The sequence below is a fragment of the Pristis pectinata genome, chromosome 6 (genome assembly GCF_009764475.1).
Source record: "Pristis pectinata isolate sPriPec2 chromosome 6, sPriPec2.1.pri, whole genome shotgun sequence".
Classification (NCBI taxonomy): domain Eukaryota; kingdom Metazoa; phylum Chordata; class Chondrichthyes; order Rhinopristiformes; family Pristidae; genus Pristis; species Pristis pectinata.
The window spans coordinates 84145176-84168518 of NC_067410.1; the positions used below are offsets into that span (position 1 = coordinate 84145176).

General features: G+C 38.4%; 1 protein-coding gene across 4 annotated transcripts in view; it reads right to left on the reverse strand.

The window, feature by feature from the left end:
* LOC127571413 (guanine nucleotide-binding protein subunit beta-4) overlaps nucleotides 1-23343 on the reverse strand; it is a 35038-nt gene that overhangs the window by 8533 nt on the left and 3162 nt on the right. For 3 of the 4 annotated variants that reach the window (XM_052017741.1, XM_052017743.1, XM_052017742.1), the window contains 3 exons: nucleotides 4317-4422; nucleotides 912-950; nucleotides 710-816 (listed from right to left, as the gene is read on the reverse strand). In XM_052017741.1, coding sequence (XP_051873701.1) covers nucleotides 710-816; nucleotides 912-950; nucleotides 4317-4373 — 203 coding nt within the window. In that variant the 5' untranslated portion in view covers nucleotides 4374-4422. Of the gene's footprint in view, nucleotides 1-709; nucleotides 817-911; nucleotides 951-4316; nucleotides 4423-5847; nucleotides 5866-23343 lie in introns of those variants that run through there. The other variant, XM_052017744.1, reaches the window with a different exon arrangement.

The following is a 23343-nucleotide window of genomic DNA, read 5'->3' on the forward strand; positions in this document are numbered from 1 at the left end:
CACTAAATTCTCATTCTTCCCATTTCCCCTCCAATTTAAACATTTTCTTTTTCTAAAACAAAAATTTCCATGCAACTGATAGTATACAACACAGCTGGAAATGAGATTACTTCTATCAATTAAAATCTACCTGGATTAAAGAATAGTCTCAAAACTGTGCCTCAGTCTGTAACTTTAATCCCATCACAATATTTCAGGATGTGCACTATAAAGAAAAGGTTGGTTTCAGCCATGCACAAAACAAGTTAATTAGCTCTGACCAACATTAAGCCCATGATACAACCACAATTTAAATTGTAGTTAGCATATTACAAAAGGTCCACCATAGCAAAATTTTCATTGGCTTCTGTAAAGCAATTTCAGACACCGGACAATATGAATAAATGGGCTGTTTCCTTGAATATTATAACCAAGTCCTTGAATATTATAACCAAGACTTAATGGACTAGCTTGGGCACGTGCACGTTTATAAAGCACATAAACAAAGAGCTCCAGATAATGGCCACTGGAAATAAATAAAAGGAATGCCATTCGAGCTGAATAATATCCATCTGAATGCAGACTACGCATTGCTAATCTTATACAATTAACAATGTAATTGATTCAATATAAAAATCTTAAAATGCATGATCAACATGTGAGCTATAATTTGTTAGTTACTGTGCTAACTGATCATACAAGTTAAGAGCTTTAACAGTTATGTACTAACCTGGAGTCTGATCCCCAGTGCATGGCATATATTTTAGCCAAATGCCCCCTCAGTGTACGCCTTGTGCGCATTTGGATTCGACCCACTGAATCTAGACCAGCTGTGATCTGGAAATAACATTTAGTTAGCTATGTTTCAATGAAAACAACAAAGCAAAAAGGCAAAGCAAACTACTTGTCCATTTCTGATCAAAGGTGTTTACCTGGGCTAGGGTAGAATCACCACAAGCTTTCCTTGCATCCTGTAATGAAAAACAAACAATTATTTGCTACATTACAAATAACAAGCAACACTGCTGCTCAAGATCCTATTTGCACTGCTATTATACTAATTTTTATTGTTATGTAATCCCATTAACATTTTTTTGATCTGCAATATCACAAGTTCAATTGGCACAGACAGTGGTCGAAAATTAGTGTATCTTCTGGTGCCTCTCCCTCCATCATCACTTTGGCATTCTTATCTCCTATTGCTACATTCAGAACAAATGTCAAAACACTATGGCAGGATTTGTATGGCAAGGTCCGTAGTTTCTAAATGCCTTTTTTGTTATAAATCCGTCACATTTTCTAAGCTGGAGAGGAGCAACCATGAGCACTGCTGGAGGGGACATTCCCGCCTCCCTTTGCAGCACTTGAATGATGGAAGCTACTCTGACACTGAGCTGTAGGCAAGGAGGAGCACCCAACAAATCAGTCACATGCCTTTGTTGTTCTTATTCATCTTCAATGAGAACCTCAGATGAAGGGGAATTATTATAATTCACAAACTTGTCAGAAGGCAGTCTGAAACAAAAATACAACAATGCTGAAGAAGGTGATACTTGGCTAAGGAAGCAATAAGCATTTGGAAAGGCACTAGGAGGCAAGTCAAAGCAAGAGTAGGCCATTAAGCCCTTTAAGTCTGTTCTTCCATTCAATGAAATTATGGCCGATCTGCATCCCAACTTCAACTATGTGCCTTGACTAACATAAACGTCTCGAATGTAAGAATATTCACAGAGCCAGAGAGTTGTGGACACAGAGCCAACAGCTGTGTGCTACGTTGGATTATTTAACACTACTCTGCATGAAGTATTTTCCAACTTCTTTCCTGAATGGTCTGGCTCTGATTTTAAGGTGGTGTTTCCAATTGGTATGGGGCCGGATTGAGTTCCTATGTCAATGATTGTTCAGTATGTCTTTGACTTCTGCATCCGTGCACCATGACGCACAAGTCAGAGGCGTGCTGGGGAATGCAATCTCCGACACAACTGCTGGACTCACCACCAAGTCCATCGGCAGTTCTAGATCACACCGAGGAGCCAATTCACATTAGGTTTTATATTTTCTTCATTTCACCACCTTTTTGGTAATTAATTTACTGTGGTTTAACACAATTAACTGACCATATTTTAATTATTTAATATTTTTCAAATTATTTAAATCCCTTTAAACAGTTTTCATGTCTCTGAATATCAGACGCAAAGACTACGAATAAACATTTTGATAGTTGTGCACTGAGTGGTGCTGGGCACACAGCCTTGGGTTCCGCCACTCCAGACTCGGTCACCATCTGTGGCACACTCCATTTTGTGGAAGGGCCACGGAATTGATGCTTTCAGCACAGTCCACCAACTAAGGGTGGACACACAATTAATACTGTGGTCAAACTGAGTGACAAATTAAATGAAGCATGATACAGTTTTAAGTCTTAAGACTGACTTAAGTCCTAGATCTTATCACTCTTTAAGTACTTGCCACCCCACCAACACTAAATTACTTGTTCCTATCATGTTCAACAAGTTATAGTCCTTGGTTGAATTTAAGTATCTGTATCTCTGCTAAAACTTGCATCGTTATATTTACCACTGCATTTTCACAGTTAATGTTACCTTCAGCCATTTTTTTTTAAAAGGGTTCATGTTATCCCTGGTTAATATCTTTCCTTGAACACTGGAAGTATGTTTTCTATGTCATCCTTGCAAAGATTTGGTTCTGTTTCTGGAACCTTTAACATTTCCTCATTTTTAACTATTCTGTGTAAAAAAAATCTTCGTTCCCTCGATCTATTATATCCTTGTTTTTTTGTATGCTCCTTTATTAGGTTTACCTCACACCTTCAGTTGACCACAACTAATTTGGTAAAGCGGAGCTTGTTTCTCTTTGGGCTTTTTAAATTGCCGCCAAATAAATTTTCGAAAATCCTGTTCATATGTGGTTTTACCCAACAGTTCTTACCAGTTTCCCATCTTCAGTCTATCGCTTCACATTAAATTTAGTACAAGAAAAAACTGAAAATCTTAGCAACTGTTAACTTTTTCCCCAAATGAACACTGAATTTGATAACATGTTAGAGAACTATTAGACTTGATTTTTTTTTAAAAAGTCCAGTTCTCTCCATTTCAATGTACCCATGAACGGCCAGCAATCCTTTTAATCTTGAAGCATGCTGTTTCAGAAAACTACCTTGAATGCATCAAGTGCAAAAGTACTCAAAGTGAAGCTTTAAAAAAGGATCACTGACATTCAGTGATTGTGGCTTGAAAATTCTAACTACAAAATAAATAGCATCATTTTCTGATGACAATTTAGGAGGAGCTACTCTTTGAGACAGAGAATATGGTGCTAGAGTTCAAGACCAAATATGAAGATATTGAGGCTATGGCACTCTGGCTGGAAGAGTCACAAGATGGACAGCAAACTAGAGCTAGTTGTCGTCACATTCACACGAAACCTGAAATTGTTGCTTTCAGATGACGTCACTAAGAGAAAATGTATACAGGAAACAGGTGGGTGAGTGAGCAGGATGGATCTATGGGGTTCCAGATAGAATAGTGTTTAGACAATAAAACCACAAATAAACAAATGATTAACTGACTAAATACTGAATGATTAATTATGCAACCATACACACAAATTTCAAAAGTGTAAAATTGAAATTCATGAAAAAAATCTGTGCCCAATTCAGACAGGGGATTGAGACAATATAGACTGGAGTGAATGCCCATGTGACAGGTCTATGGTACTAGGCCTTATTTCAAAACTGTTAACTCTGGATGAGTACTTTACAAAATGTAGCAATTTATTTTGGCATAAGTCTCTATAAGGATCCGGGGAACATTAACACTTGGCTGAATAATCACTGCAGATAAATGATTTACCAACAGGTACAAATCTCCCTCCAACAGCCAACCCAAACACTTCAAATGTAAATACGTGACCATTAACATCCCAGGGAACACCACTAAAGGAGGAACTTAACTGGAAAAAACCAGCTACATTAATTTGATTGCAAGAATATTTGCAAATATGTAATAATCCTAGTCAATAGATTTTCGTTCAAACTAAATTAGTGATTTTCAGCCAGTGACAATATTTCTACTTTTCTTCAGCGTGACCTGCTGAGTTCCCAGCATATGATCAGCAACCTTTAAAGTCTAAATGAGCATGTTCCACAAGTATCAGGTTATGTTCAATTGTGAGGATTTCCATGGACAAATGGTTCCAACGTACTCCATATACAAGCTCACAGCTGAGCAGCCACCAGAGTTAATTAGTGCTTGATTGTTGCTAGTGAAATTTCAAATCAGCAAGTCCAAGAGCACATGGTTAATGTAGAATCTTACCCTAATTTGATTCCTCAATTGCTCCGCTTCTTGCCGCAACTGTTCCAGTTCACTCATTTTCCTTGCTTGGTATCAAAATGCCCAGGCACACTAGTACAAAGCAGATCTATAATGAAAAACAACTGGTCAGTGTTATTCAAATTAATACAACTATCATACAATGAGTTATATTTTGAATATTATCTATGGCAGGACAATTGTTCTAAGCATGCTTTCAGAATGAACAAGACAATACACAAAAGGTTCACTCTCGCTCCAAGAAAAAAACTTCCCTTTTTTTTAAAAAAGTGGAGTTTGAATGTAGTTTTATCTTTTAATCAGAAATGAAGCTACTAAGCTCACACATTATAAATACAGATGTCCCTCCAATACATCTAACCCATTGTCCTCAGAAAGCATTTTTTTTAGGAAATACATCCCACAACATGAAGAAAATCTCTGCATACAAATCAGTTTTTGAAAGAAAGGCATAAAAACAGAAGTAAGCCACCTACCTCTGTACATGCTTCATCATTCACCCTTCAACAAAACCATGGTTGATCTTCTACCTCAAATTCACTTTCCTGCCTATCTCTACATCTGAAGTCATACTGGGTTTCAAGTGTGTGTTTTTTTTAAAGGCACAACACCTCACAAGCTTAGTGTACAAAAAATACATGCACCACATGCCCAAACTCCAGTCTCCCCGTATTGTTTGGAACCTTTAACACAGCTCAATACCATTCTCCTCTCACAGCCCACTCAACCCAATTCCAGTCTCCTGTCAATCCCTCTAAACTGTATGACACTATTTCTGCTGGACTATCCAGGACAATGCTGCTTTCTCCAGGACTCACTCCCACCACCACCTCCAAAATCCCTGCTCCTAATACTGCTACCTTCTCTGGAAAGCCACTGGAATAATGCAAGTGTCAGGGTTAGTGGGAGATCTGGGACAAATGCATTTGAGCTCATTTGTGTTTTAGCATATATACATAATTCTACATAATTCTATTAAGTCTTAAATATACTCAGGAATATTCCTGTTTATACAAATGGATTACCCATCTGGCAATTTATTAAAGCTTCATTTTTATCTCATCACAAGTTCAACAAGCATAGTCCAGAATTTTAAGGATTCACAAGCTGCACTAAAATTCAAGCTCCTTGCTGCTGCCAAAAAATTTGCAATCAAGTATGAATATTTAAATGCATTGCTCAAGACCAGGCAGTTGAATGTTGCAGAACACAAACAAAAATGACAATCGACCATTTTGATTTACAATGAGATACTCTATTACAATTTCACTGACGCTTCCAATTCACAACTAGAACTTTCTGCTCTGTTGATTGGTATTAAAACATAGCTAGGTATGGACTAACTGAATATTTAGATTAGTACTTTAAAGAGTAATATGCACAACTGAGTTTAATGATCAATTCTTATTTGCATATACAATTTTTTCTGAGAACTTTTTTGATGTAGAATCATTTACTTAATTGTTTGCTAAATTATGGTAGGTGTTCAGCAGATGTAAAAAAATTCAGCTACCTGTTCAGTCCATGTGTGTCCAAGTTGTTTTCCATTACAAATGGTGAATGTGATTAATCTAGCAGCTAGTCAGCAATTTCTACTGGACAAAGTGGAAAACACTGATAAGGCGAAAGGAGAGATCAATGATCCTTGAATCAGAGACAAATAGAAATCATTTAGGAGGGAAAGACAAAAGCCTTCAGAGCAGTGTGCTTGTTGGCAGTAAGCACTTCCACCATTAGGATGACAGTCACTACTGCCATCTGTCACTAGGAATACAGAAGATAGGAAATTATGCAATAGGCCAGCTGGACTATATTGAAAGGACATCTTCAGACAGGATCTATTGCACATTTGAAAGACTACACCTGCACTACCTTCAACATTAAAATATATACTTTTATTTCTCACTTGGAAGTATTTTTATATGAGAATAAACATCCCAATGGAGATCACCTGTGTGGCCGATGTGAAAATGTTGATTTGAAACTCAGTGCTGTATCAAAATACTGCAAGTCTGTCAGGAAATTCAAAAGATCACCTAACAGAGTTTCCAAAATGGAATCGTGCAGCCCACCTAAATGTTCATACAAGTTCTGGATACTTAAGAGACCAAGTCACAGGAATAATACCAGAAAAAAATTAACTTAACATTTAAACAGGACAATCATTTAATGCTGAAGTCTCTTTGAACATACTAACTTCATAATGGTAGCAAACTTGCCTCCGAAGCTACCTCCCCATTGTTGGTCCTATGCAACTTTGACAGCCAGTCAAGCCAAACTCAAGCTCAACTAGTGTCAAGACTTCAAATTTCTCTGACATTCACAACTTATTTTTGAAACTAAAGAGAGAAATTAGTCTAAAGTCAGAGTGCATTTGGAATGCAAATAGCAATGATCTCTCAGGAAGTTCGGTACTTTCATTAGAGGGGTCTTCAGAGTTTGCAATGTCAACCAAGAACTCCTTCATAAAATTATGCCACTAATAAGGTACAACTTAATGAAATTTATAATTTACCAACTTTCTGTATTGAACATCGCACGTAACTCAAGACATCAGTCCCAAAGCACAAAGGATTTTGATCAGAAGTTGCAACATACAAGAACAACTGTGGGGAGGCGCTGTTTACAACTTCCTGTTTTTATGTTAGAACCGCACTGAAGGCACCTAGTTACAAAATTTAAGGTATGGTTGCAACAATCACCATTCAAGCTGCATAACTGTTGTAGTATACTCAATTTTCCTATATATAAAAAAACTAGGTCCTTGTATGCCATTTATGAATTTTGAAGAATAATATCACAAGATAAAAATTGTGGCGAACCTTTCCATCCAAAGATACAGAAACATGTTATCTGGTCTTATTATCTGGGCTTCCAGAGCAGTTCTTCAGCAATTGGGAGCAGGAAAATCCCTCTGTAGTTACCACAATCAGACTTGCCTCCTTTCTGAAGGTCACGATTACAGCCACTGAGACTCAGAAAATTTGTTATCCACCACAGAGAATGTTATTACCAGGATTTCCACCCCCCCACCCCCTTCTCCGTGGCAAGAAAGCTGCTCCCCAAATCACAGTGTGAATTTCATCCATCTAGAAGTACAATGGACAAGAACATCATGCAACAACTTCAAGTACAGGCAGCAGCACCAAACACCATACCTGGCCTTTGACCTTTCCAAAGCACTTGACTCCATTAATTGGGAGGAAACATGAAACACCCTCTTCAAATTCAGCTGCCTACAGAAATTTGTCTCCATCTTATACTCACTCCACAAATACAAGCAAGCTATGGTATTAACTAATGGGTCTACAACAGAACCATCCTTAGTGAAGACCAGTGACAAACAAGGTTGTGTCATTGTCCCACTTTTCTTAACCTTTCTTGCCCCAAAATTATATTTTGCCTCCAATAAAAAGTTCTACAAGACTGGAGCTAACCCTCAGAACAGAACCTTCACCAACTACACTCTAGAACCAAGGTGACCCAAACCTCAGTAGAACTGCAGCATGCAGATCAAGTCTGCAATTTTGCACGCACGCACACACACACACACACAAAGTCGTGACCTTCAACAATAATGGTTCATGGCAAGATCTTGGAAAACATGGACCACTTCCCATACTTTATTACTAATGCTGTTTGAATGCTTCATTATTTGTTTAGTTATCAAAAGTTGAAAGTCTGTTTTGTTGACGAACCATGGCTATGACATTAGATATTACTGCAAATAAGTTTTAAAAATGGCAAGGTAAATTGGAAGATTATGGACTTCAGGTTTTAAAACTTAATGGACTAATAATTTTTTTTTAAACCACTAAAAAGTCAATGCAACGAAATCCATCTTGCTACACCAGTTTTGTTGATTTTAAAAATAATGTGATCTACATAAAATAGCTTAGCTGAAGCACTGTAGACTAAAAAATTATCCTACCGATTTGCATTGAATTTCATTTTTCAAAACAAACTTGCAAGATGTCAATTACAAATGTAAAGGAGAGGAAACTTATGTTCGGGTGTAATAGTAGCCATCACATCTGTCCTGCTGCACTCAACAACAGCAGCAATCACTGTGATAACATCACACTTACCACCACTGAGATCCCAGAAAATTAGCAAATTGTAAAATATCTAAACCAGTGTGGAGATTTCCACACCCCACCCCCCTCCCCCAAGTTGACTTACATGTATTAAGCTTTGAACAAAATTGAATGATTCAATGCAGTAGCTGCTTATCATTTTAACAATCACCTAGCCCTGTGACTTGGGTAATCATACCAATAGCTGAAGTATCCTCTTCTTGATATTGAGCTTTAGATGATTCTACATATAGATCACATAAGCATATTTCTGACACACCAATCTTGCAGCAAAGCCTCTGACAATTACATAAGATGTCTAGGTGGACAATCCACCAGATTTTCTTCCACCACTTTGATGAATTTAAAACATTTGTTCTGAAGCCATGGTGGGTTTCCATATGACGTGCTTCTCATTTCTGGTTATATATTAGATCTTTGTTGAAATTCAGTCTTGAAATTCATGAATTATTCTTCATCTAGTCTAAATGAAAATTCTCAGACATAAGGGAGCTATTAAAGATACAGGCAAAGGGCCCACACTGCACTTCTCCAATCTTCCAGATGGGACCAACTGCCCCGTTTTAAGATTTTTGGTTTCATTACGATCGGTACGCAAGTCAAATTTTTCAATGTACCGCAGTACAAGTAACAATAATAAACCAATATCATTTAATCATATGCTGACTTATTTTAATACTTGCCATTTTAAGTTCTGATGGGAAAGTATGTTCAATTGTGAAGATAAATGCCAAGTACACATTTCTGCCCTATCTGGAGTACTATTTTGTTTTTACAGGTTAAAAATACAGATGGCTCAGACTTGTCAGATTCCTGAAAAACACGAACTCAACATATGGCATGGAATTTTTTTTTAAGTTGTTTTTCGGTTTTACCATAATGGGGCAAACTATCACTCAAACAACATGTGCTATCCATCTATTTACGGAGAAAAGTTCAACATCAATGCCAATTCAATTTCTCCCCTCAATTCTGTTTTACAGTGCATGTTACTTATCTCCATTATGACCATAAAGTCACAATGTTCAGTTTCATTTCCAACTTCTCAGCAAATGATGCAGCCATGCTCCTATGCATCATGACAATGTGACACAACTACTATTAAAATATTTTCAGCAGCAATGGTTATGACAAATAACCATGGCATAATGGAAGGTTTTGACTTCATTTGGCTTACACATGATAAAAATACACTCACACTTGCCAAGATCAGATGAGGAAAGCCCAAACTCACACAGTTTATAAAAAAATTCTGAAACAAAGAATGATTCATAGTGCACAATGCTAATCGACATCTATTATACCCTCAAATATTACTAAGTAACCGTCCTTGGATCATACACTGTGTCCAGATGAAGTTGTTTACATGAACCCTGTCACATTAATCCAATCCATGAGAATCTTATATTTCCCTCTGTTGCTCCTCACTTACCATCTATTTACCTAACAATTGATATGTGATGAATCTTCAGAGTTCACTAAAAAAAAATTTGATAAATCAACCCTTGTAAACTTCTCAAATTAAGTTGCATTCCCAGATCACAATCATGCAGTTCTGTCTCAAAAGGTTTACAATGCAGCATTTAAGTTTTCACTACTTTGAAAGCACAATATAAATTCAAGTTATTTAAAACTGAACCTTGTACAGCTCAGCAGAATATTGAAAAGTTCAATTGCCCAATAATCTTTTCATAAAATGTCAAGAATTCCTCCAATGCTTTTAAATGAAGAGATATACCCTATTACTGACATCTAAAAAACATTCAAGGCCTAAAAATAACATAACTTCCTACTTTAATCATAGCCCTGCAGTCGCCTGTACTACTGCCTCCACACTTTGCGAAACACTTTCCAGCTAAATGCAGCGTATAGCAGAACTAGTCAGCTCGACAGGAAGCAATTCTAAAATATGCATGCAGGCAGAAACAAACCACTGGATCATCATGAACTCAATTTCTTAGATCTAAGGTAATCAGATTAAGAATAAATCATACAATGATAAAACACAAGGTCACTCACCCCAATGTGACACTTTCTCTAGGTCATTCTGGAATTTTTAATAAATTGATACTACCTTGATCATTGGTGAAAATTATACCCATGTATAAATGGACAAAGTCAAGTAAACCCTAGAAATAGTATGCAAATTTATGGTCCAAACAGGCTGATACAGAGAGGTTAGGTTGCCATCTTCCTTCTGGCTCTTGCTTTCTAAAGATTTAGCTTTTGGAAAAAATAAAAATGGACTATGAACATTTGGCCCCCTTTGTGTACTCCACCATTCGCTAACTAAAACACATATCTAAAGAAAATCTATCGATTCCTGTTATGAATACATTGGTTTATTGTCACATGTACCAATGTACAGTGAAAAACTTGTCTTGCATACTGTTCATACAGATCAATTCATTACAACAGTGCATTGAGGTAGAACAAAGTAAAACAATAACAGAATGTAGAATACAGTGTTACAGTTACAGAGAAAGTGCAGTGCAGGTGGACAATAAGGTGCAAGGTCAAAACGAGGTACATTGTGAGGTCAAGAATATATCTTATCTTACTAGAGAACTGTTCAATAGTCTGTTAACAGCAGAATAGAAGCTGCCCTTGAGCCTGGTGGTATGTGCTTTCAGGCTTTTGTATCTTCTGTCTGATGGGAGGGGTGACGAGAGAGTGTGTCCAGGGTGGGTGGGGTCTTTGATTATGCTGGCTGCTTTACCGAGGCAGTGAGAAGTGTAGACAGAGTCCATGGAGTAGAGACTGGTTTCTGTGATGTGCTGATCTGTGTCCACAAGTCTCTGCAGTTTCTTGCAGTCACAGGCAGAGCAGTTGCCATACCAAGTCATGATGCATCCAGATAGGATGCTTTCTATGGTGCATTGATAAAAATTGGTGAGGGTCAAAGGGGACATACCAAATTTCTTTAGCCTGAGGAAGTAGAGGTGCTGGTGAGCTTTCTTAGCCATGGCATCTACATGGTTGGATCAGGGCAGGCTACTGGTGATGTTCACTCCTAGGAACTTGAAGCTCTCAACCCTCTCAACCTCAGCACCATTGATGTAAACAACAGCATAAGTATCACCCCCTTCCTTAAGTCAACTACCAGCTCTTTTGTTTTGCTGACATTGAGGGAAAAGTTGTCATGACACCTTGTCACTAGGCTCTATCTCCTTCCTGTACTCAACTCATCATTATACACTCAGTGACTTTAGTGAACTCTGAAGATTCAGTGAAGAAATTTCTCATCTGTCCTGAACAGCTAACCACCTACTTTGAGACCATAGCTCCTGGTTATACAAGAGCATAAGAATGTAGGAAACAGGAGCAGGAGAATGCCATCCAGCCCTTTGAGCCTGATCCAACATTCATCAAGATCATGAATGAACCAGTGACTGAGCCTCTGCAGCCATCTGAGGAAGAGAATTCCAAAAGTTCACTGCTCTCTGAATGAATACATTTCTCATCTCCATCTCAAATGAACTACCTCTTATTCTCAAACTGTGCCACCTGGCCCCAGACTCCTCAGTCAGGGGAAAAATCCTTCTAGAGTTCTAGTCCACTCGAATACATAGGACACTACAGCACAGTACAGGCCCTTCGGCCCACAACGTTGTGTCGACATTTTATTCTGCTCTAAGATCTACCTAACCCTTCCCTCCCACATAGACACATGAATGATAGAAAAATAGGGGGTTATCTAAGAGTCTCTTAAATGTCATTAATGTATCTGCCCCCACAACCTCTGCATCCACCACTCTGTGTAAAAAAACTTACCCCTGACATCCCCCTTATATCTTCCTCCAATCACCTTAAAATTATGTCCTCTCGGGTTCACCATTGTCCACTCAATCTTTCATCTGGCAAACCTGCCATCTCTGAAACCAGTCTAGTAAAACTTCACTACACTCTATGACAAGTATATCCTTTCTTAGGCAATATCAAAATTGTACACAATACTCCAGGTATGGTATCACTAAGGCCCTAAACAACTGCAATAAGCCTTTCTTACTCAGCTTTCATTACAAAATGGTTTGATAACAAAAAGACCATTTATAACATCTTCCTAAATGCCTGCTACATCTACATGCTGGCCTTCAGTGATTTGTGTTCAAGCACAGCCAGATCCCTTTGAACGTCAACACCTCCCTCACCATTTAACAAACACTCTGCTTTTCTGTTCTTTGCACCAAACTGGATCTCAAGTTTTTCCCCCACATTATATTCCATCTGCCATGTTTTAAGCCATTCACCCAATTGCCTATTCCTTGCCTTACCTCTTTATAACCTCCTCACAATCCCACCTAGTCATGAATGGTAGTGGACAATTAAAATGTTAACAGGAGGCAGTGGCACTGAAAATGTTCTTTCCCTCAACGATGCTGGGGCCTAGAATGAGAGTCCCAAAGGCAAAACAAATGCAACCATAATTAGCCAAGTGTCAAATGGATGATCTGTATTGACTTCCCTTCATTAAAGAAGCCAGTTTTCAATAAATTCTTATTAAATAAATATATTCATGTGATAACAAGGAACAGCTGACAGCACAGGATACGTCAGTAGACAAAATCTCAGCAGTAGTACTGAAGAATTGGGTTCCAGAATAGGTTGCACCCGGAGTCAAGCTGATAAAAGTACGATAACAATACTGGCTTCTACTTGACAATGTGGAAAATCACCCAGGTTTGTTTTCTTCTTAAGCAGAACAAATCCAATCTGACCAATTACCATCCATACTACTGTCAATCAGTAGCAAAGTGATGCAAGGTGTCATTGACAGTGCCACAAGCAGCATTTACTGACCAATACTGAGTCTGGGTATCACCAGGATCACTGTGTTTCAGATCAGAGATTAGGAGAGACTGACTACCCTTGACATCAACATCTGAAACATTGTCTGGTCCAGTAGACTTTGCTGCATCCCTTCAATTTCCTGAAGACTAGCTTCTGTGATGGTGGGAATCTCAGGAGAAAGCAGAGATGGATTATTGATTCAGTACTTCTAGCTGAACATTGTTGCAAAGGCTTCAGCCTGGTTTTCAACACTTACGTAGTGAGCCCCAGCATCATTCAGGATGATTGAGTGTGGCATCAAGGACTCCTGGTAAAATTGAAGTTAATGCACATAGAACAGTATAGCACAGGAATGGGCCCTTTGGCACATGATGCCTGTGCCAAACATGATGCCAAAACCAACTAATCCCTTCTGCCTGCACAAGATCAATATCCCTCCATTCCGTGCACGTCCATGTGCCTATCTAAAAGCCTCCTAAATGCCACTAAAATATCTGCTTCAACCACCTCTCCTAGCAGCACATTCCAGGTACCTACCACTCTGTTTAAAAAAAACTTGCCCCGAATATCATCTTTAAACCTTTCCCCCTCTCACCTTAAAGCTATGCCCCCCCCCAGTATTTGATGTTTCCACCCTGAGGAAAAAGATTCTGACCATCTACGCCCCTCAATTTTATAAACTCCTATCAGGTCTCCCCTCAGCCTCTGACACTCAGAGAAAACAATTCAAGTTTGTCCAACCTCTCCTTATAGCTAATATCCTCTATTCCAGGCAGCATCCTGGTAAACCTCAACTGGACCCATTCCAAAGCCTCCACATCCTTCCTGTAATGGGGAAACCAGAATCGCACACAATACTTCAAGTACAGCCTAACCAACGTTTTACACAGCTGCAACTTGACTTCCTGACTCTGATACTCAATGCCCTGACTGACAAAAGGCAAGCATACCATTCGCCTCCTTTATAAGATTTCTTTATTAGTCACACGTACATCAAAACACAGTGAAATGCATCTTTGCATAGAATGTGCTGGGGGCAGCCCGCAAGTGGCGCCACTCTTCCGGCGCCAAGATAACACGCCCACATCTTCCTAACCTGCACGTCTTTGGAACGTGGGAGAAAACTGGAGAACCCAGAGGAAACTCACGCAGTCACAGAGAGAACATACAAACTCCTTACAGACAGCAGCCGGAATTGAACACGGGTCACTACCGTGGGATTCCATAGGAGGACCTGATCAGAGCAAATGCAACTGCATATCAAAGGGAATTAATTAGAGGTGGCAGTTTAGTGGATTAAATGTTACTGGTCACCTATCAGCCCATGTCCAGATGTTGTTTGGGTCTTACTGCAAACAGATGTGAACTGCTTCTTTTACTGAAGAGACGTAGATGGAATTAAACCTTGTGAACATTCCCATTTCTGACCTTATGAAAGGATGGTCATCGAAGAAGCAGCTGAGAGGATTGAGCCAAGGACACTGTGCTGAGGATCACTTTGCTCAAGGTCAAGAGTAGATTGATCAGCGAGTTATTAGTTGTATTGGATTTGTCCTAGTTTCGCAAACAGGATGTAAATGAGAAATTTTCTACACTTTTGGCTCGACACTTGTTTAGAGGTGTAGCTAATTCTGGAACACTAGCCTTCAGAGCTACATCCAGGATGTTTCCTGGTCCTCTACTGCCTTAGCTGAATCCAGTGCAGTTGCATTTGCTCTTCTCAAAAGTCAGAACACCGCAAAAAAAAAAGAATGCTGGAAACATTCAGCACGTCAGGCAGCAACTGTGAAATGAGAAAGAGTTAACATTTCAGGTCAAAGACCCTTTAATAGAGCTAGGAAAAAGAAAACAAGTTAGCATTAAATTGATGAGGGTGGGGGAAGGATGAATAGGACAGAGGAAATATCTTTGGTAGGACGAAACCCTGATGATAAACTGTTAAAGCTGTGTGTTTGGTAGGTTAGGAGGAGGCACAAACAAAAGGAACATGCAAGTGTTGTGAAATGCCCAGCTGTAGGTCCTGCCCAGTAGGTCATGCCATTATAGTGAAGAAAAAACAGATAAGTGAATATCTTATTGCAGAACTAGCCAATTCTGAACAAACAGAGAAAGTGAGTTATCCTAATCTGTTGAATTCAATATTCAGAAAGCCACAACGTGCCCAGACGAGGTGCTGTTCTTAAAGATTACAATGGACTTTGTTTAAAAAAAAGTGCAGGAGGTCACTGACAAATAAGTCAAAGTGGAAAAGAAGTGGAGAATTAAAGTGACATGCCACTAGAAGCTTGAGGTAGCCTTTGTGGACTGAATACAGGTATTCCACAGAGTGGTCATGCCATCTGGAGTTGAATTTTCTGAAGACAGGAAAAACCCAAGATAAATCACCCACCCGGCACTTCTGGCTTATCACAGTTGCAAAGGCTCAAACCTGATCTTTACCATTCACATGATGGGCCTCACCATTATGCAGGATAGCAAAGTTTCTGGGGCCATCTTCTGTTAACTGTTTGTCTGCCACTATTCACAATTAGATGTGACAGGCATGTGTAGCTTTGATCACAAGGTTGGCACCCAATTCTCATGTGTCCTGCTGTTTTTCCAGCATGCCATTCTGCACTACTGAACCAGGATTGATCCCCTAACTCGAGTGCAACAAAAATAAGGAATAAGCACAACCACAAGGTTACAAATTGTGGCGGTGTGTATTTTTATGACTAATGATCCACAGTACCTCCTGGGTGCCCAGTTTTGACCTGCAAGATGTGTTCAGAGCTTATTCCATTTAGCACAATTGTAGTACCATACATCACAATGAAGGACATGTATGAAGACAGAACTTTCTACAAAGAATGTACAGAGGTCACTTCTATCAACATTGCCATGGGTAGATGCATCTGCAGCAGGCAGAATGGCAAGGACAAGATCAAGAAGATTCATTCTAAGTTGGTTCATTTTCCATCTTCCATTCAGCTTTGTCCTTCAGGAATCATACCCAGTTGGTCAGTGACAGTACTATCAAGCCACACATGATGGCAGATATTTAAAAACTGCAACCAAAGTACATGTTGTGCTCTTGCTGGTTCTAGTGCTTGCTCCAAGCCTTGAGCAGCAAGCAGGAGCACCAACGCATCAGTGGGAGGTGGCTCCTTCCCACGTTTGACCTGATGCTATGACACTTCATGGATTCTGGAATCAATGTCAAGTTCGTCCTGCTGTTGAGATAGAGCACATGATGGATCCAATAAATTGTCTTTACAGTCTGATTCCATAAGTATGATTCAATCCCCAGATGCGTGCAAGATCTTTGCAAAGCTAACCAGGCTGGAGGTGATTTTGCCTTGTCTGAATTCACTGTCTAGGTTGATACTGGGGAGTCCATCTGATTTTAGCCTTTGCTATTTCAAATGTCAGAATCAGGTTTATCATCACTTTTTTTTCCCCGGCAGCAGTACAGGGCAAAGACATAAAATTACTAAAATTACAAAATAAATAGTGCAAATAAAAAGGAATAATGAAGTTACATTCATGGACCATTCGGAAATCTGCTGGCAAAGGATGTGTCTGTAACAGAGCGGCTTTCTAGGTCACTTCAGAGGGCAGTTAACAGTCAACCATACTGCTGCAGGTCGGGAGTGATGTACCTGATAAGGATGGCAGATTCCCTTCCCTATAAGACATTAATGTTCAAGATTACTTAACAATCCCACCCACAAAAACACAATCTGTGCTTAAAATACACACCTTCCAAAATGAACTACATCTTGATTAATGATCCCACAACGACACCACACCTTAATAGTAGGGGTGCTGAAATCATGGCACAAATAATTTCTTTTTAAGTTTAATTGTGAGAGAGTCTTTTGGTGTCTGCACTTGTTGCCAAGACTTCCAAGTCATCTGATCAACAAAGAAGAACAAGCAATTTTACAAGAGGGTGTCAATCAGGGAGGCAGGTTAGAATATGAAATTCTAGGTAAAGTCATCAGAAAAAGAAATTGGTACATGAATCGAAATGTGACATTTGATAGCTGACACTTGGAAAATGTGGCTTTTAAAAATAGCAGCAAATAGCCTCTGTCAAGCCACTGAAAAATAAGTAGTTAATATAAACCAATACATATTTAAGCAGAAGTAAAAGATCAATTAAAGCAATTTACAGGTGTCCCCTGCATTCCTAGAAAATGGTCCATAGCACAATTTTCTAGTGCGAAGCCGCAGTATCTGCACATCCATCAAAAAGTGCGAGTTGGAAAAAAATATGTTTTTGGGTAGTGATCTATGAATTGGCAAATTTCCATTACCCAAATAGCCATAATGTGGGGATCATCCGCATAGTTTTGATATTTAATATCAAATTAAGGTTGTAAGATGATAGAACCATAAGATTCTAGGATACAGCATACACTGTATACTGCATGGATTATCAAAAACAAACTTGTCTGGGTACAGTAAAAACAAATGTTGAAGAGGTTACTGCTCCCCCCCCCCCCCTTGCTTGATAAACAATTGCTTATCTTCAATGGACTGGACAATGCATCAAATCGTGTAAGTACGAATTAAATCCAACAAATTGGAAGTTGCAAGCTTAAAACTTTGCATTAATTACATTTAGGAAAATATTGAAGGTCAGCCAAACTTATGTTGGAACAATGACAAAGCTCAAATTCTCAGATCTAATTAATACAGGCAACCCCCATGTTGCAATCATTCAAGTTCCAGAAATTCACCCTTACAGAATTCACAAATCACTACCCAAGAATTGGAGATATGGAATAAAATTTGCTCTCATAGAACTTGAGGAAAAATAAACATTTTTTCCAGCTTACATTGCTTGACACACACGCAGATGATGCGGCTTTGCATTACAGAAAATCGTGACGTGGGCTCTTTTCTAGGAATGCAAACCCCTTGTAATGCAAGGTGCACGTACTCAAATGTTAACCATGCTTTAACATTAAAATTAGTAAAACAATACAACTATGACATACATGAGATGACAAATTTACCTTGTTATAATACAAAATGAGCTTAAAAAAGCTGAATAGCATTTACAATGTACAAAATAGTCTTCTTGCCTGCAATAGATCGTTTAAAAAAGCAATTCCCTGCTACAAAGGACCAGACTATTTTAGCATTTATTAAAACAGTGAATAATTTAAAATTTCATTAACACTAATGTTAAAAGATTTCAAAAGTTGATTAACTATGTTTACACTTTGTGTACAGAGCACAGTGACAAACCAACTTCTGCAAAGAATAATGCAATACTCAATCTGAGCATTCACATGAAGGCTTATAAGACTAGAAATTTAAAATGCAATGAGGCAAGTTGAATAGAAAAGCTTTTAACCCAGTGATGCTACAATATTTTGAGATTTAGCAGCCAAAATATTTTATGAATAACCATTTGTTCAGCATCTGATGCAACTAATGTTGTGAAGCGACTATTTCAATATAGTTTGGAGTAAAATGATTCTCCAGTCTTCCAGAGGCATTCAAACTACAATTACGTGTCATTTAGAAATTCATTAAAGAAAGCAGTTTCACATTAAAAAAACTGGAAAAGTACCTAGATAATAAATTCATTTTTCAGGTTACTAACAGATATGAATTGCCAATGTACACCTATATAACATGTATTTCATAAATATCTTTTGTCCAATTTGATTTTACTTAATTTCCATTCCTCAATCTGCTCTCAACATGCTGTTCTTGATTTTTTTTAAAGTCAAATACTGAATTGTGCACAACCAATTTCAGGAAAGGGGGCAGTGCACATGCTCCTGTTTACATCAATGGTGCTGAGGTCGAGAGGGTCAAGAGCTTCAAGTTCCTTGGAGAGAACATCATCAAAAGCCTGTCCTGGTCCAAACCACATAGACGCCACGGCCAAGAAAGCTCACCAGCGCCTCTACTTCCTCAGGATGGCAAAGAAATTTGGCATTTCTCCTTTGACCCTCACCAATTTTTAATCAATGCACTATAGAAAGCATCCTATCTGGATGCATCATGGCTCGGTATGGCAACTGCTCTGCCCGTGACCACACGAAACTGCAGAGAGTTGTGGACACAGTTCAACACATCAGAGAAACCAGCCTCCCCTCCATGGACTCTGTCTACACTTTTCGCTACCTCAGTAAAGCAGCCAGCATAATCAAAGACCCCACCCACCCCAAACATTCCCTCTTCTTCCCCCTCCCATTGGGCAGAAGATACAAAAGCCTGAAAGCACGTACCACAGGCTCAAGGACAGCTTCTATCCTGCTATTATAAGACTATTGAACAATTCCCTAGTACGATAAGGTGGACTCAACCTCAAAATCTACCTCATTACAATAATTATCTACCTGCACAGCACTTTCTCTGTAACTAACACTTTATTCTGCATCCTGATTTTGTTTTACCTTGTAGTACCTCAATGCACTGTGTAATTAATTGATCTGTATGAATGGTATGCAAGACAAGTTTTTCACTGTACCTCAGTACATGCAACAATAATAAACCAATTTACCAATTTCTCAAAAGTCAGTTTTATCTTCACTGAGAGTAACTATGGTGGTTTCTTTTCTATCATCATTTCAAAAAGACTCTTAACCCGGATTAAAAAAAATGATGGCCTGCAACTGTAAAAAGTCAATCAAGAGAACACTGTAAAATGTAAAGAATATAACTTAGATAAGATAGAAGAGATTGACAGTTAACACAAGTCAGAGAGGGACAATGGCAAAGTATTACTGTATAGAAAAAGGACAACTTAATTTTACTACTGGAAGATCAGACAGATATGGCAAATTACTTTTTGCTACAATCCTGTATAGAAATAATTTCAATACTACAAGGAAAAGAAAAGCAGTATCAGAGCAGTAAATTTCAAATATTAGCCTGAACATTAGAACCCTTCTTTTCAAAAATCGCCAGAAAAGTGTTTTAAATGTGTTGTACATCCATAACACATTTTTGATAGTTGTCCAAGGAGGAGGAGGATTTCAAGTAATTGCCTTACCATGAACCTATAACAATGTTATCCTAGTGGTGTATGAAGACTGATTTATCTTCTACCAAATGGGCTACAGTCTAAGGTTATTTGCAGATGCTCAAAAACATTATGTGTTTCGCAATTAACTAAATTTGAAACAAAAGTCAATATTAAAACAATCTACAAAGCAGATAAAATAATTCTGCAAGTTTTAATAAAAATCAAGTTCATTTGGGACCTTCGAGGCTTGGATTTGACCTGTGTACACTTTATCGTGTGCAATTTGGTACTATAAAACAAAACCTATTTGAGAAGGTTATTTCCAGTTTAGTTTTCTCATTTCCCCCGCTCATTTTTTCTTGTCGCACATCTATTCCGCCTTGCTTTAAAGCAGGAGGACAGATCCCATAGGGTGGATGGGGGGGGTTGGAAAACAGCCTGGCCACATGATATAATTTACAAGGTGGAAGTGGGACAATTATAAAGAGAGTTTTCATTCAAGATTTATAATTAGGGCAGGTAATGGATGGCAGAAGCAAGAAATCTTGAATGTGAAGTGCAGCCAAAGAATTTGGAACCTCTACATCAAATTTCCTCTGATTATATGAAGTGGAAAAACAGAAGCCAATGCTATTCTTGACAGAAACGGTATTCTGTAGCCCAACTCCTTTCCCCTCCTCAGCCAAAGTATGCAGCTGAAAGACGGTCTACATTCTTATATGATAATGAGCTGAGCTTCCAATCCAACATCTTCGCACAAGATCATTTCTTTCCACTCCAAATGCCCATCTTTCTGGCATCAAACATCTCTTTTGCCCCAACCTGTTGAAACTCTGCTACAATTTACTTTTGACTCAACTAGTCTTATTGTTCTACTGGCCAGTCTTCCACCTTCCATATACTTCAGCTAATTCACAACAATGACAGCCATATCCCATTCATCCACCACCTGTTTTCTCTGCCTCACACTGGCTTCAGTAAGGCCTCAAATAAACAGTTCTCATCCTTGCATTCAAATCCCTCCACGGTCTTGCTCCTCTGTGCTAATCTCGGCGCTCTTCCAATTCTGCCCACCTGTTTATTACTTCACTGGTAGCCTCAACTACGTTTAGAATCTCACCTCAATTGTGGAACACCCTCCTAAAACTCTGCTACTGTCTTCCTTCTTTTCAGGCACTTCTTAATGCCTTTGGTCAATTTTTTGATCACTAGTCTCAATATAGTTTCAATATAGGCTTAATGCAGAATACAGTCTCAATGTAGTTTGGTGTTAAAGTTTCTTTAATACACGTGTAAAATGTCCAGGACTTTTCACTGCTTTAAAAGACACTAACTGCAAGTTGTTGCTTTGACATAGCTTAGTCTCTGCATTCCATAATATTTAGAGCTTTACAGGAGATGAAAAGTCATTGTGGCAGAGTTGAAGTTGCAATCAGATCTGCCGTAATCTTACTGAATGACAGAACAGGTGCAAGGTGCGACGTGACCTATTCTTATTCAAATATTTGTAAGTTACTGTCCACTGAATTAAATTACTAAATTAAAAGTTAAGTAGTTTTTCAGCATCAGACAATAGAAATGTGTTTTGAATTTCCTGGTTGCCACCCTATCACAGCCAGTTCCTTTGTTCTCTCCACTCCACCCTTTTCCCTGCAACTTGAAACATTGATGAGAATTGGAAGTGAGAAAACAAAGATCATAAAACACTATTTCTCTCAACAGATGCTGTTCAGCTTGTCGAGTATCTCCAGCCTAGTTTTTATACACAAAACCAGTTTCATTTTGCAAAATACTGATTTAACTCACATTAATAAAGAATTCTGCAGTATAGCTGGATTTTTAGCTGTTTTAATGATGCAGTATATTTGTTAATGCAATATTAATATTGCTATTTAGCAAATTAATGAACATTTCACATTTGCCATTGGCTATTATTTTATTTCTATCTTTTCTCTGGACTGTGCATTGGTTTGTCATCTACAGAAGCACCACATAGGCTGTTCCTGGCCAAGTAGTGGGGTCACACAAGGCTCAGTTTACATTACAACTAGGAGACAAAGCATGTGCTGTATTGTTACAATGCCAGTGACAATGCTACGAGAGCAAGATATTAAGATTATGAAATTAAGTGCAAAATGCTGGAAATACAAAGGTCAGGCAGCATTTAATGTAATTGACTTTAAATGTTAACCCAATTCTTTCTCCATTGATGCTGCCCAACCAGAGTATCTCCTCTGATAATACTGACTGCACTAAAATGTGCTTGATATACAAGAGTACAGACTTCTAAATATTTTTCTGCATTCAATAATTTCTGCTGAAGAGGAAAACAAGATTTTAAAAAAATACTGAATAAAAACTTAATTACCATTTTTTCCCCCCCAAGTGTTCTTTGCCACTTAATTTTAACTGAATATACCGGGGTGGCAGCAGGGGGAAGGGTGGGCACATAATGTCATTTTCCAATCATCTCTTTTGATTAAAGTTGAATTAAGAGCAGGTAAACATTTTGCAGGCAAATATGTCACCAAAATTATACACAGATGTCCTATAAGCAACTTGTCAGCCTAATAATTTAATGTTTTGAGCAAAGAATATTGAGGAGGATATAATAAGCCTCATTTCCTCAAAGAGCATTGAGAGATTATTTATGCTCACTTGAAGGAAACATCGGCAACAATGCAACATGCCTTCAATACTGCGAGGTGAACCAATATCATCTACTCGTGTGCTGCAATGGGCCTCTAACTCCAGCGCTGAACTTTCATTAAGCAAATTAACACAGCACTGGCGATTGTAATTTCCACCATAATACAGTGTATGATTACAAATCATGCAAAGGCAAAAGCACAACTAAAGCAAACTCTATATCTCCCTTTGCCTCAGTTTATATGGATTTGCATGCCCCGTGATTCAGATGCAACTAAATTTTAAGCTACAAAACATACGTTGGCTCATGGTTTCCATTCCCAGGATAAAATAGAATAAATATCAACATACTGCAAAAGTGCACTTCTCCAGGGACTCAAGGACTTGCATGGTATTATTTTTGATCAAAAAATTGTAGCTTAAAACAAAAATAATACATCATTTTAATTAATGTAATTATTTAAAGGTGTTGCAAATATGAAGATTATTATGTAGA